The sequence below is a fragment of the Sturnira hondurensis genome, unplaced genomic scaffold, assembly GCF_014824575.4.
Source record: "Sturnira hondurensis isolate 20B ecotype Veracruz unplaced genomic scaffold, ASM1482457v3 Scaffold0024822, whole genome shotgun sequence".
NCBI lineage: Eukaryota > Metazoa > Chordata > Mammalia > Chiroptera > Phyllostomidae > Sturnira > Sturnira hondurensis.
The window spans coordinates 5,975,675-5,989,092 of NW_028097453.1; the positions used below are offsets into that span (position 1 = coordinate 5,975,675).

A 13,418-nucleotide genomic window follows, 5' to 3' on the forward strand; every position below is an offset into this window, starting at 1 on the left:
CACTCAGCCCTCCCACCGGGATTTCACCTGCTCGGAGAGGAAGTACCGAGCACAGAATGTGGAGACCATTCCCTAGTGCCCGGTCACAGGGTTGCTGCGTGGTGGAACCGTGGGGATGGCAGGTGTGCCGCAGGGCTGTGCCCCTTCGTGTCGCCCACAGACGGGGAAGCTGCAGCTGTACGACTTGGCCTCCGGAGCTCTGCTGGAGGCGGTGGATGCCCATGACGGGGCTCTGTGGTCCCTGTGTCTCTCCCCAGACCAGGTAACTAAGCCAGCGTGAACATCTGGACTTCGGGCTCTGGCTGCTTCTCCCCTTCCTTCTGGCAGGTTTTGCTGCTGCCCAGCGGAGTTCGCTCGGGGCTGCTTTAAAGGAAGCCTCGCTTTGTCTCACCTTTAGATTTGCGGTGTGACGCCACGTCATGGGCCGCACAGTGCAAACAGCTGCCCCTGGGAAACGAACCCTTGTCGCTTCTCTGATCATCACACACGTGACATCAGATCCCTCATCTTCGTGGTTTTTGCCAGTGGCTCATGATGCTTCTTAGAGGAACGATTTCCTTGGGCAGCACAGTGCAGAGCATAGAGTGGTCTCTCCTGCTCCCGTGAGTCCGTTCGTCGGTGACACGCGAGTGCACTGTTTCAGCAAGCACGTCAGCCCTGACAGGTCATCCACTGTGCTGTGCTTCCCTTCAGAGGGGTCGCCCCGAGATTGCACTTGGCCCCGTAACAGCGCAGTTGCTCTGAGCATTTTGAGGCACTTTTTGAAAATACTTTAAGAGGTTGTTCAGTTGAATATTCTCAAAGGCTGTGAACCCTCATTCATTGAAAGTAGACATTACTTTTGGAGAAAAATGGAATCTGGAATTTAGAGTGCGTAATGCCTTTGGGGTCAGAACAGAACACGAATAGTAATATCTTGCCTTTGTACAGTGGTCTGTCTTTTCCAAAGTATTTTCACACCCCTCAGGAGGTCACTTATTGTTATTTTTACAGTGACTTTATAGCCTAGGTAGTCTTTATCACCATGGCAACAGCGAGGATCATTGTAAGGTCGTTTCCTGCATTACAGATCCCCGAAATGGCAGGCAGACGGTAGACGCATGAGAACCAGATTTCTGCCTCCAGCTTCTAGATAATGCCGCACTCACACTACAGTGTGACGGGACTAATGAAAAAGTTCAGATGATCCAGTCTGGATATCTGGCAATCCGCTTTACCGCTGAGTGGCAGACTCTTTGTACTGTTGTCCTCTTGGGTGGAGCACACCATGCCCTCCCCCCCCCACAAGTGTCTGACTAGAACGTCCCACACGTTGTCATCCGTCTGCAGTAGAGTCCACTAGGAATTCCCAAATAAGGCCCCTGGCAGCAGCTCCAAACAAGAATGGAAGGGGTTAGAAACCATACTTTTCTTAACCTTTATCCCATGACAGTAAATACAAATGGTCCTTTGTGCTACTTCGATGTGTCTCATTCAAGTTTCTGTACTAAAGTACTTTTAATTGAAGTGTCATTTGGTTTCCAGCGTGGCTTTGTGACAGGTGGTGCAGATAAAGCCGTCAAGTTCTGGGATTTTGAGCTGGTGAAAGATGAAAACAGTCCCCAGAAGAGGTAAGGAGACATTTGTACTGGAGCAAAGGTGGGACCCACTGCATGCCCTCCTGATGTGTCTGTTTCTGCCAAGCCCCAGAGAGCTTTTTGGAATTTCTGTCTGGGTGGTTTCTGTGATTCTAGACTCTCCGTGAAGCAAACCCGGACGCTGCAGCTGGATGAAGATGTGCTGTGTGTCCGGTTCGCTCCCGACCAGAAGCTGTTGGCCGTATCTTTGCTCGACTGCACTGTGAAAGTTTTCTACGTTGACACCTTGAAGGTACAATGGCCACGCCTGGGAATATGTTCTTCCTTTCTGACTGACCTTGGGTGGAGGGTATAAGGAAGTGGCCTTGACTGTGCCCAGAAGGAATATATTTCTGAAAATTTGTATGTGTTCAAAATAGCGTAGGTGCACTAGGGATGCTAGAGATTGAAAAGAATCCTTTGGTTTCTAACTTCTGTTTAAAGCAAGTTACATTTCACGAGGTCAGAAAAGTCTGTGGGCAGAAAATCCCATCAGAGCCAGTGGTTTTAAGAGCAGCACTGGGTGTCCTGGCCAGTGACTGCACACTCGGCGGTACACAGGGATCGTTCGGGTCTCTCTAGAAAGGCAGCTTCCTGGGCCCCAGCCCCAGAGAATGGGGGGGACTGGACTGAACCTGGGAACCGTGTGAAGTAAGTGCCCCAGGGGCTTTTCAGAGCTGGGAGGTTGCAGAGCATCCCAGCTGTGTCCTGACGGAGGCAGTGGGCACCCAGGCTTCTCTTCCCACTGGATCATCGCATCCGTGTTGGGGGCACGGGGGTCTGTGTATGAGACACAGGTATAGGCTGCCCTCAGTGTGTGTGTGTGTGTGTCAGAGGGGGGGTTTCTTTGAAAATAAACACGTAAGGCAACCACGGGAGTGTGAGCATTGTATCGTACAGTGATGTTTTAGATTCACATGTAATAAACCTGTGCCTACATTTCACAGACAAACATGAACTACTTATGTTCTTTATTGCTTTAACGTTTAGTTTTTCCTGTCACTGTACGGACACAAACTGCCTGTCATATGCATGGACATCTCTTATGTAAGTAAAATTTTAATGGCATCTCAGTAATGAGATGTTTTTCTAAAGCATTTTCTTAGCTCTTGGCTGGCTATGTTCGTTAAGAGTATTTTTTCATTCTATTGTATACCTTTCCCCACCCCCAAAATGAAATTTATAATCATACTTGCTATATATGTTACTTTAATGCTTTCAGAATATTTTCACAAATACCTGAATTAATCCTTGTAACAAGCTCCCTGTTGCAGATTCTCCAAATAGTATTTTGTCTAAAATGCTAAAATTGAGCGTACCCTAAAATAGAAAGACTTCAAAAAGGCAGCCCCCTTTGCTTTGAAGGAATGTGAGGAAGCTTTATATTTGGGCATCTATGGTATTTTGCACTGTGTAAACTTTTCATGTCGACCAGAGTCATAGTTTTGCAGTGTCTGGCTATGATTGGGGGTGGCAGTATTTATTTAAATGCTGTCTGTGTCAGCATGAACAGAGTAAAAGTTGGTGTTAAAAATATTTCCAACCTCCTTAGATTCACCAGCATTTAAACTGGGCATTGAAATGAGACTGGGAAGAGAAATAGTGATGGAGAGCACGGGTTGAGAGGCTAGATCCTAACACTTCCGTAGATTCCTTCCCAACCTTTCTTTCCTTCTCTTTCCCTCCTCCTTTCTCCCTCCAAATCCTGTGGCAAAGATTCTTTTTCCCACCTACTCAGCAAATCAAGAGAGAACCTCTGTCAAAACACAGTCCCGCCCGCAGCAGTGGAGAAACAGTTGTTGCAGACTTCTTGCTTTCTCTTACAAGCTTTTAAGTAGATCTGTACATAACAGCAAAGAAGTCTGTGGTCTTTGAAGAGAAACGAAATTCCTTTTGGACAGAAGCGGGTTGAATTTTCCGGTTAGCTTTTCTGTACCTACTTTATAGAGTTCCGCATAGTCAAGTGACAGTCACCTCTCTGCCTCACAGGACGGGGCACTCATAGCGACGGGCTCTGCCGACAGGAATGTGAAGATCTGGGGGATGGACTTTGGGGACTGTCACAAGTCTCTCTTCGCACACGATGACAGGTGGGTGCCATCCTTTCAGACCTCCCTTCGAGTCACCTGCGTCCTTTCCCAGAGCCTCTGAGTCTGCTCAGTGTTCCCAGGCAGTCATCCCTTTAGATTCTACAGTATAAGTGAGACGCTCTAGAACCAGCTGTTTAAAAGCTACTTGTGTGTGTAAGACTCTGTAACCACGTGCAGCTGGATGACGTTTGAATGCTCGCCTCGCTTTGCAGCGTGATGCACCTCCAGTTTGTCCCCAAGTCTCACCTCTTCTTCACCGCCGGGAAGGACCGGAAGATTAAGCAGTGGGACGCGGACAAGTTTGAGCACATCCAGACCCTGGAGGTAAGCTCTTGCCTGTTTTCTTGCTCGGGCCCTAAGAACGACTTCGCCGGCCGGCTGTCAGTCTTCTGTAATGCAAGCAGGCGGCAGCCTGTGAGGAACGTGCTGACTCCGGTGGGTTTGGTGTTGTGTTTCCTCGTCAGGGGCACCACCAGGAAATATGGTGCTTGGCCGTGAGCCCCAATGGAGACTATGTCGTGTCATCGTCCCACGACAAATCTCTGCGACTCTGGGAGAGGACCAGGGAGCCTCTTATTCTTGAGGACGAGAGGGAGATGGTAAGGACTCTCGGCCTGGTGACAAGGTGGCTGGTTGGGTGTCTGACAAGCTGTCCCAACCAAAGTGTTCTGCCCAGTGCAGTCACACCTCAGTGGGTGCCAAGTCCAAGGGAAGGACCCAGGAGATGCTTCCGGTGCTGCTGCCACCATTTCAGCAGCCAGGCAGAGAGAGGCCACAGCGGGTTGTGTTCCGGAAGCAGCAGCTTCTCACCGTCCCATTCTCCTTTCACTTCGCGTAGAGACCACGTTTTTTCTAATTAATTTCTTTCTGTCTCTTAACAGCAAAGGGAAGCAGAATATGAGGAGAGTGTGGCCAAAGAAGACCAACCAGCAGTAAGTAAATCTTTTGGGGTCCTAGGATTATGCCCTGTAATTATTGGAATTTACCATGATTTCAAGAATTTCTGATGGAATTAGAATTGGGCCAGATTCTGAAGTCATTACGGGAGAGAATCTGAATAGTCCTTCCTATTCAACTACATTCTGGCTTTTTTTTCCTTTTCCTTTTTTTTTTTAAAGGAGGTTTCAGGGAATTATTTCACTGTAGAACAAAAATACAAATCAGAAAAGTAATTGAGAAATTGGGTGTTGTTTTTGAACATTTGGAAAGGAGCATAGTCGGAAATACAGGGTCTCTGGCACTGAGTCCTCTGGCAATATCAGTAGCTGGTAACACAGTATAAAATAATAGTGCCTGTTCTTTTATGGATGACTTAAGGTTAATTTCTTGACTCTTAAATGCTCGTCAACAACATGATTCAAGGATCTCTTTGTTTCTGGAAGGTTCCAGGGGAGACTCAAGGAGAAAATTACTTTACTGGAAAGAAAACTATTGAAACAGTCAAAGCAGTAAGTTGATTTTTTGTTTTCGTAGGATCCAAACTTTTTAGTAAAAACCTTTATCAACCAAATAGTCCTTTGGTAGTAAAATATTGGCTGAATTTTTAAATGGGGATATATGGGGATCAAAACCTGTCTCCCTTCTTTGTAACCAAGGAGGGGCTGGTACTGAATCTGTTGATCAGCACCTGGCTGCTTTATTTGGCAGGGGAGGGGTACGTGCCTTGACTGGGGATCGAACTTGCAACCTTGGTGCCATCTCAGGACAGCGCTCTAACCAAGTGTGCAACATGGCCAGAGTGTGGTTTCCAGGAAGGAAAGCTTGATCTTCCGAAAGTAGCACCTTTTAGATGTTCCTGGGAGCTGCCCTCCTCGAGGTGCCCACATCCATTCTTACCTGAATCCAGAACACTTAGTCCTTTTCCTGAAAATTAAAGAGAGAAAAAAAGCCAAAGACGTCTTTAAATGTAGCTTGGCACTCTTGGCCTTTCTTTATTACACTGGGTCGGGCGGTTTGCAAATTTGCTAATCAGCCCCTTGGGGGCTCTGGGACGAAGGCGTGTGTTGCGGTGACTTCTGGCCTTTGTGGTTGTTGTTAGGCTGAGAGGATCATGGAGGCTGTTGAACTCTACCGAGAAGAGACTGCGAAAATGCAGGCGCACAGGGCCATCTGTAAAGCTGCAGGGAAAGAGGTAAGGCACCAGTGAGTCACGCTCTGAGAGACGTCCCCAAAGACACAATCTCTTCCTTTGTATTGGACTCAGGTCAAGAAGTGAGGAAAATGTAACAGATCTTTCTAAGTCGAACGTTAGGAAGAAGGTATTGAGGACGTGAGGGAGAAGGACGCTTGGCCTTAAGGGAAGGATGGGAGTGTGTAGATTGAGGGCACCATTCACAGCACTTGAGTGGGCACTCACGCTCCTGCTTGGTTCGGAAGGCAGGGAGACCGTTGCAGATTTCCGGGTGAAGCCTGGGGCCCAAACACATTCGTAAGCGCTCCTGAAAGGCCTCATGGTTCTTTTTTACTCTTTCCGCCTGGGGGTCCGTCTTAGATTCTCTTTTCAAAATGCAAAATACTGTTTATCGCCCTGCCTGTGACAAGCACTATCACAGTGTCATTCCTAATGTCTGGATTTAATCATTTCCTCATAGGTTCCTCTTCCCACCAACCCCATCCTGATGGCTTATGGCAATATCTCCGTGAGTAGAATGTCTTAACAGTTTCCCCTTGATTATTCAAAGGTTATTCTTAGGGGTAAGAGAGGAGGTAATACTTTCTCATTTAAAATCCCTCTTAAAGGGTGGTATCTTCTGGAATATTTTGAATTTCAAAAGGACCATTTTAGTGTCACTTTCAAGTCATCTTTTTTTTTGGACTGGTGTTCTTCTGTTTTCTAGTTCTTATTCACGTTTACTGTCCCAGAGCCCTCTGAAGATTCTGTTCCTCTAAATAAACTTTGAAATTGAAGGTTTGGGAGGAAAAGTTGACCTAGTCCATCCGAGGAAGCAGAGGGGAGACTGAGGGGACAGTGCGTGCCCTCAGCAGCGGCCAGGGACCGAGTCCTCTGCCTGCATGTCTCACTCGTTGCAGGGCTGGTCCGAGTCAGGAGAGCAGCCTGACTTACACACACAGGGTAACGTGGTTGGTAACGTGGCGGAGCTGGGTGTGAACCCAGACCCAACCAACGCGAAACCCCTGCGTGTCTCGCCTCTTCAGAGCAGATGTGAGAGATGGGTCCTGGCTCTTGGGAGACGGAATTAGGGACTTCAGTAGAAGCCAGGCCACAGTGTCACTAATGCCACTGTCCTTCCTTGACAGCCTTCTGCTTACGTGCTGGAGACTTTTAAAGGAATCAAGTCCAGGTGAGTTTCCAAGCACAGTTGCTGTCATGTGTCAGCTAACAAGGTTTACTGGGTGCGTACCTGAACAGGAGAAAAGGAGAAACTATAACTGGTGCTTATCATCCTTAGTAGGTTTAACCATGCCCGAGTTGTGATGGAAAATAATTCACCACAACGATCTTTTTGAAGTGGAGCCAGAGGTTCTGCTTCTAAGGGCAGGTGAAGGGGGGGCTGCTTCACATGATAGGCCCTGGCACCCTCCGTAACTCGGTCAGAAGGACCGCACCGGACACACTCTGTGGCGCACTGCCTCGGGCTTATCCCCTGTGTGCGTCCACCACTGGAATCGTTTGTAGACGGACAGCTTTGTGTCCGTCCTCTGTCACGGAGTGTTGGAGCATTTGCCGATACTGCCGTTCTGGAAGAATGTATCCCTGAATGAACAGTATTCCATTGTGCAGGTAATTACTAGTGCGTGTTGCACTTATTTTTTGCTATTGTTAGTATTGCTTCAGTGAACACCTTTACACAGAAACCCCGGTCATTACTGTTTTTACTGAGATGGGAGCTCTGGCTGTCCAGTGACTGCTCAGCGGGCGGAAGCTTTTCAGCGGCTCGTGTTGCTGAATTACTTCTCCAGGTGCTCCTGGTTTCTACCAGGGCTTTGAACGTTCTGGGACAGTTTGAGAGGCAGAAGGTTGCTTTGTATTGTTTTCCTTTTGATGATTGAGAAAGTTAAAATTTTATATTTGTTAGCCATTTGTATTTTTTTCCTGTGAACATCTGATACTTTTCCTTTCTTGTGCTTTAGTAGTTTCTTTTACTGTTTAAGAATTTTTAATATCTTTAGTCATATATTTTTGGAATAATGTTTTTCATTTGTGATTTACTTTTTGTTGTTTGTTGTTGAAATGCAGAATTTATTTTTTTTTGTATTTTTAAAAATTTCATTGTTCAAGTACAGTTTTCTGCCTTTTACCCCCATCCCAGCCCACCCCCGCCCCAGTGATTGATTGATTGATTGATTTGTTTATTTAGAGTTTGATCTATAATATCTAAATGTATCCCTTACAAGCGGCAAACAGGGCTGACCTGAATAGTGATAAGCCTTCACTGGAGAAGTGAAAAAGGAGATTGAGGTTCATGGAGGTGCAGTGCGTTCGTAGGTGGGAAGGTTCTGTCTCAAAGCTTCAGTTTTTTTTAAACCTAATTTACACGTCTGTGACTCCAGCTGAAATCCTTTTGGAACTGATGAAATGATACTGGAGTTAGTTCAGCAAAAGTAAAACCAGAACCAGAGCAACAGAAGGGAGCTACTCTCCTAGATTTAAAAACAAACAAAACCCCCGTAAACTAGCAAAGTTAAAATAGCATAGGGGGCTTGTCAGAATCAGGTGATCGTCCAAACCGACAGAGCAGCCCCGAGACAGACCGTTGCACAGAAGGACTCGGTGAGTGGAGGCGGAGTGGGATTCAAGACGGAACCTTCACAGCGGGTTTGGAGAAACAGTTATCGGGAAGGACAAACGTTACATCCCCCACCACGTCATGGACCAGATGTGTCCAACAGATGACAGTATTCAGTGTGAAAAACAAAACATCGAAAAGAGGACCGTCTAGAAATGGATGCATATTTAATTCGGAATGGATAAGAACTGTTCCATAAAAGCAGTAGGAAAAAACAGTGAAGATTTGCAAACTGACCACGTTAAGGAATGTGGCATTTTTAATGCTTATGTTCTCTTCTTCAGCGAGCTGGAAGAATCCCTGCTCGTGCTGCCTTTCTCCTACGTCCCAGACGTCCTCAGACTCTTCCATGAATTCCTCCAGCTGGGCTCCGATGTTGAACTTCTGTGTAGGTGCCTCTTCTTTCTCCTCAGGTAACACCCTTTTCCAAAACGGACCATGTCTGCTCAGCAGACCTGCTTTAGTTGAACCCTGACAGAAGCTGTCACCGCTTTGGGATAAAGAAATCTGGTGTGTGGGGTTGGTTGGCNTGATGGAAAATAATTCACCACAACGATCTTTTTGAAGTGGAGCCAGAGGTTCTGCTTCTAAGGGCAGGTGAAGGGGGGGCTGCTTCACATGATAGGCCCTGGCACCCTCCGTAACTCGGTCAGAAGGACCGCACCAGACACACTCTGTGGCGCACTGCCTCGGGCTTATCCCCTGTGCGCGTCCACCACTGGAATCGTTTGTAGACGGACAGCTTTGTGTCCGTCCTCTGTCACGGAGTGTTGGAGCATTTGCCGATACTGCCGTTCTGGAAGAACGTATCCCTGAATGAACAGTATTCCATTGTGCAGGTAATTACTAGTGCGTGTTGCACTTATTTTTTGCTATTGTTAGTATTGCTTCAGTGAACACCTTTACACAGAAACCCCGGTCATTACTGTTTTTACTGAGATGGGAGCTCTGGCTGTCCAGTGACTGCTCAGCGGGCGGAAGCTTTTCAGCGGCTCGTGTTGCTGAATTACTTCTCCAGGTGCTCCTGGTTTCTACCAGGGCTTTGAACGTTCTGGGACAGTTTGAGAGGCAGAAGGTTGCTTTGTATTGTTTTCCTTTTGATGATTGAGAAAGTTAAAATTTTATATTTGTTAGCCATTTGTATTTTTTTCCTGTGAACATCTGATACTTTTCCTTTCTTGTGCTTTAGTAGTTTCTTTTACTGTTTAAGAATTTTTAATATCTTTAGTCATATATTTTTGGAATAATGTTTTTCATTTGTGATTTACTTTTTGTTGTTTGTTGTTGAAATGCAGAATTTATTTTTTTTTTATATTTTTTAAATTTTCATTGTTCAAGTACAGTTTTCTGCCTTTTACCCCCATCCCAGCCCACCCCCGCCCCAGTGATTTATTTATTTATTTAGAGTTTGATCTATAATATCTAAATGTATCCCTTACAAGTGGCAAACAGGGCTGACCTGAATAGTGATGAGCCTTCACTGGAGAAGTGAAAAAGGAGATTGAGGTTCATGGAGGTTCATGGAGGTTCAGTGTATTCGTAGGTGGGAAGGTTCTGTCTCAAAGCTTCAGGTTTTTTAAACCTAATTTACACGTCTGTGACTCCAGCTGAAATCCTTTTGGAACTGATGAAATGATACTGGAGCTAGTTCAGCAAAAGTAAAACCAGAACCAGAGCAACAGAAGGGAGCTACTCTCCTAGATTTAAAAACAAACAAAACCCCCATAAACTAGCAAAGTTAAAATAGCATAGGGGGCTTGTCAGAATCAGGTGATCGTCCAAACCGACGGAGCAGCCCCGAGACAGACCGTTGCACAGAAGGACTCGGTGAGTGGAGGCGGAGTGGGATTCAAGACGGAACCTTCACAGCGGGTTTGGAGAAACGGTTATCGGGAAGGACAAACGTTACATCCCCCACCACGTCATGGACCAGATGTGTCCAACAGATGACAGTATTCAGTGTGAAAAACAAAACTTCGAAAAGAGAACCGTCTAGAAATGGATGCATATTTAATTCAGAATGGATAAGAACTGTACCATAAAAGCAGTAGGAAAAAATAGTGAAGATTTGCAAACTGACCACGTTAAGGAATGTGGCATTTTTAATGCTTATGTTCTCTTCTTCAGCGAACTGGAAGAATCCCTGCTCGTGCTGCCTTTCTCCTACGTCCCAGACGTCCTCAGACTCTTCCATGAATTCCTCCAGCTGGGCTCCGATGTTGAACTTCTGTGTAGGTGCCTCTTCTTTCTCCTCAGGTAACACCCTTTTCCAAAACGGACCATGTCTGCTCAGCAGACCTGCTTTAGTTGAACCCTGACAGAAGCTGTCACCGCTTTGGGATAAAGAAATCTGGTGTGTGGGTGGCTCAGTTGGTTGGCGTGTCATCCCCCACACAAAAAGGGTGCGGGTTCAGTCCCCAGTCTGGGTGTGTGTACTGGAGGCAACCAATCACTGTTTCTCTCTCATCTCTGTCTTGCTCCCTCTTCCTCCCTCCTCCTTCCTGTCTCTTTAAAATTAATAAAGCATGTCCTCAGGTAAGGATTTAAAAAAAATGAAAGAAACCTGATGTTTCAGTTTCAGAGACTATTACAGAATTTCGTGCTGCCTGACAAAAGTCATCCTTTGGAATCATTCTTGCCCTTAAAACTCGTATTTCTAGGTAATACCACATTGCTCAGGGACGCGTCCCCAGTCGTGGGCCTCCGGGCTGCGGTCTTAGCAGCTCTGGTTCCAGTCTGTCTGCTGAAAGCCCGTGACTGGAGGGCCCGTTTGCCTCTTCTGTTGTTTTTTCACAGCGGTTTAAGCTGATGGTTTTGTTGTCTTCCTCGTAGCCTTTTCCGGAACAGTGGGTTTACTTCCCAGGTCTTTGTAGGTACAAATGGGAAAGGACATACATAGAAGGAACTAAATCAGACACGTTCATTAGACGATATTCTGAGCACAAAGAATTCTTATTCACGTGTAATGGGGAAGAATATATTGGTAAAGGCTTAGGCATCTATTACTGTCTCCCACCCTCTGCCTCTCGGTCTCAAGCTGTTAGAACAGAGAACAGGAATAGAGAAAGTGGAACAGTCCTTAAAATGCTTTATGAGGGCAAAATAAAAACCAGTCAGCCAATACCAAAAAAAGTGGGGGGGGGAAACCAGGTATATTTAGTGAAGTTGATGAATTGGCCTGTTTTCATGATTTTTAACCTTCTAGTCCTTTTATTCTATCCAGATATTAACAAAAGAAGACAATGTATTATTCAGTCACCATATTTAGGATTTGAGGCAAGTTGTGAGGACTCGGCAGCATCACGATTGCTCTGCCGCACGTGCTGTTGGGTCAGGGTTACTAACCCTGAGAGACGCCACGACCCCAGCACGTCAGAGGGTTGTAGGTGGGCGCCACAGCACAGGCACGTCTGGCAGGGCCCTGTCAAAGGCGAGGGTGAACTCGGAGGTTGAGAGAGCATGAGGCACCATGGGCGTCTCGGGGCTCTAGGTCAGTGTTTGAACGTGTGAGAAGGTCCAGGACAGCATTTTTTAATGTCATCAGATGGCACTGAATAGTAGGGAAAAAGTGTCTTTAGCTTTTTTTTGTTAGAAGCCTTTCTGACCCCCATGATATGGTAAGTAAATCATTTTTCACAATTTTGATATTGTGTCTATTTGGTGTTTCCAGAAAGGGTAAGTAGAGCCTCTTACCCTTATCCACTACCCTTCTTTGTAACATGGCTGTTTTGTTTTTCTGTAAGGATTCACTTTGGGCAGATCACTAGCAACCAAATGCTTGTGCCAGTGATTGAAAAATTAAAGGAAACAACTATTTCAAAAGTCAGCCAAGTCCGGGTAAGTATGTTTGTAGAGATACAACAAGAGGGAATTGCTGGTGTGTGTGTGGCTCACAGGGAGCACAGTGTGCTGTGCCCTGTCTCGGGTGGCATCGACTGACATCATCTCACTTGAGGTTGGCATTGGAGCTGGTGGGAACAGGAAAGCAGCCGGACCTGAGGTGGGGAGGGTGGGGACAGTGCCGGAAGCCTTGGCCCCGACACACGTGTGCTGGGATACTGAACGGAAGTGAGAGGTGTGTTCAGTCTTTCCCATCTTCCTCCCCAGGATGTCATTGGCTTCAACATGGCGGGTCTTGAGTATCTCAAGAGGGAATGCGAGGCAAAAAGTGAAGTTATGTTTTTTGCTGATGCTACCAGCCACTTGGAAGAGAAGAAGAGGAAGAGGAAAAAGAGGGAGAAGCTAATTTTAACACTGACGTAGAACTGAAATGTGGAGCCTTTTCCTGCTTTGCTTTAGAAGGACGTCCAGACTAAGCAGCAGTAGAGTCCGTGTCAACTTCAAAGGGACCAGGCAGCAGCTCGTGGTGCTACCGAAGGTCCGGCTTCCCCCGAGGAGCTCCAGCGTGGGCCTGCGGGCTCTGTTTCTTGGACGTGACCCACGAGTAGTTTAAAATTTCTTCTGTGCCCTTGAGGCTTGTGCTCTCGAAGCTTGAGCCTTTCAAGAGTTGTTTCTGTTGTATTCTAGCAGGGAGCAAAGAATTTTTTTTTTAACTAGGCATGTAGTTAAAATTGCCATTTCCAAAGTTTGTCTTATTTATGACAGATTTGCCGGTCGAGTTGTTCCTCTGTGTTCTGCTGAGACGTCAGGTGCACAGTGGAACGTCCTCTGCCCAGAAATGCAGCCGTGGACTTGGAGAGCTGAAAAAGGCCATAAAAGTGGTCTAGAGCAGCCTCCTTAAACTTGACCTCTTGCAGGTTGTTACATCTGTGTATAAAATACCCTACTGGCTAATTGTTTATGCTTCTCTCAATAAAGAGTTGTTTCTAATGCTAGTGGAGTCAGGCTAGGACACCTTGCTGGGCTTCTGGGTGACGAATGCATGCTGTACATGATGTGTGTCGGGCGGCAGCCGTCCGGGGAGCTGCCGTGTCTGAGGAGAAGAAACTGAGATGTACCTTCGG

At 46.5% G+C, this 13,418-nt stretch overlaps 2 protein-coding genes across 2 annotated transcripts in view; one reads left to right on the forward strand and one right to left on the reverse strand.

Moving 5' to 3' along the window:
* The window catches only part of WDR3 (WD repeat domain 3), a 31,713-nt gene extending 18,460 nt beyond the window's left edge, over window positions 1–13,253 (forward strand). Inside the window, exons 14-28 of the mRNA XM_037038892.1 lie at window positions 161–262; window positions 1,525–1,610; window positions 1,734–1,869; window positions 2,607–2,663; window positions 3,606–3,706; window positions 3,919–4,030; window positions 4,171–4,305; window positions 4,588–4,638; window positions 5,089–5,154; window positions 5,745–5,837; window positions 6,298–6,345; window positions 6,965–7,008; window positions 8,739–8,867; window positions 12,198–12,291; window positions 12,562–13,253. Coding sequence (XP_036894787.1) covers window positions 161–262; window positions 1,525–1,610; window positions 1,734–1,869; window positions 2,607–2,663; window positions 3,606–3,706; window positions 3,919–4,030; window positions 4,171–4,305; window positions 4,588–4,638; window positions 5,089–5,154; window positions 5,745–5,837; window positions 6,298–6,345; window positions 6,965–7,008; window positions 8,739–8,867; window positions 12,198–12,291; window positions 12,562–12,717 — 1,410 coding nt within the window. The 3' untranslated portion in view covers window positions 12,718–13,253. The remainder of the gene's footprint in view (window positions 1–160; window positions 263–1,524; window positions 1,611–1,733; window positions 1,870–2,606; window positions 2,664–3,605; window positions 3,707–3,918; window positions 4,031–4,170; window positions 4,306–4,587; window positions 4,639–5,088; window positions 5,155–5,744; window positions 5,838–6,297; window positions 6,346–6,964; window positions 7,009–8,738; window positions 8,868–12,197; window positions 12,292–12,561) is intronic.
* SPAG17 (sperm associated antigen 17) overlaps window positions 5,737–13,418 on the reverse strand; it is a 191,490-nt gene continuing 183,808 nt past the window's right edge. Inside the window, exon 50 of the mRNA XM_037038896.1 lies at window positions 5,737–5,823. The gene's annotated coding sequence lies outside the window, so the exon portion shown is untranslated. The remainder of the gene's footprint in view (window positions 5,824–13,418) is intronic.